Source organism: Mandrillus leucophaeus, unplaced genomic scaffold (assembly GCF_000951045.1).
Source record: "Mandrillus leucophaeus isolate KB7577 unplaced genomic scaffold, Mleu.le_1.0 Scaffold71, whole genome shotgun sequence".
NCBI lineage: Eukaryota > Metazoa > Chordata > Mammalia > Primates > Cercopithecidae > Mandrillus > Mandrillus leucophaeus.
In genome coordinates, this window is record NW_012107697.1 from 1195713 (window position 1) to 1196488 (window position 776).

Genomic DNA, 776 nt, shown 5'->3' on the forward strand with positions numbered 1-776 from the left:
CTGGGCATGGTGGTGCACACTTGTAGTCCCAGCTACTCAGGAGGCTGAAGCAGGAGGACCACTTGAACCCAGGAGGTCGAGGTTGCAGTGAGCTGTGGTTGCACCACTGCACTCCAGCATGGGCAACAGAGCAAGACTCCATCTCAAAAAAAAACAGAAAAAGAAAAAGAAAAGAAAAGAAAAAAGACAGAGCCTCCATCTCCTTTTCCTCTTTCCATTCTCAGGACCATGAAGTACTACCCACTCCAAACTCTCACATATAAAAAGCATTCAATAAACATGCATCAAATTAATTAATAGAGGATGGAAAAAATGACCTTATGACTGTGCTGTCCTTTCCAGCCCCTCAAGGATCGAGAAGATGACCAGTACAGTCACCTTCAAGGAAACCAGTTGAGGAGGAATTGAACTCAGGACTCAGAGTAGGTGAGTTCTTCAATGCCAGTTCTAATAAAGGACCCTTGCATCAACTGCCCTCCCAATTGCTTCTAAGTCTAGCTCCCTTCCCTAAGTGGCTATAAGGATCAGACTCTGGGGATCAGGGATTGGGAGGTGGTTTGGGGTACTCTTTTCTAAAAATTCTGGGGCCATCCTGATTGTCTTGGCCTAGGAAAATATGAATTTTAAGTATCTGTAAATCCTGTCAGAGCAGGGCCTCAAGCCATAAAGATGCTGAATATTAATCTTAACCTACATTAAAATTTCTCATTATCTATACCATTAACATTTTGGGCTAATAATTATTTGTGATGAGGGGCTAACCTGTGCATTGTAGG

General features: G+C 43.2%; 1 protein-coding gene across 1 annotated transcript in view; it reads left to right on the forward strand.

The window, feature by feature from the left end:
- The window catches only part of CD3G (CD3g molecule, gamma (CD3-TCR complex)), an 8553-nt gene extending 8145 nt beyond the window's left edge, over positions 1–408 (forward strand). Inside the window, 1 exon segment of the mRNA XM_011964870.1 lies at positions 306–408. Within this exon segment, the coding sequence (XP_011820260.1) occupies positions 306–408 (103 nt within the window).
- The last annotated feature ends 368 nt before the right edge of the window (positions 409–776 follow it).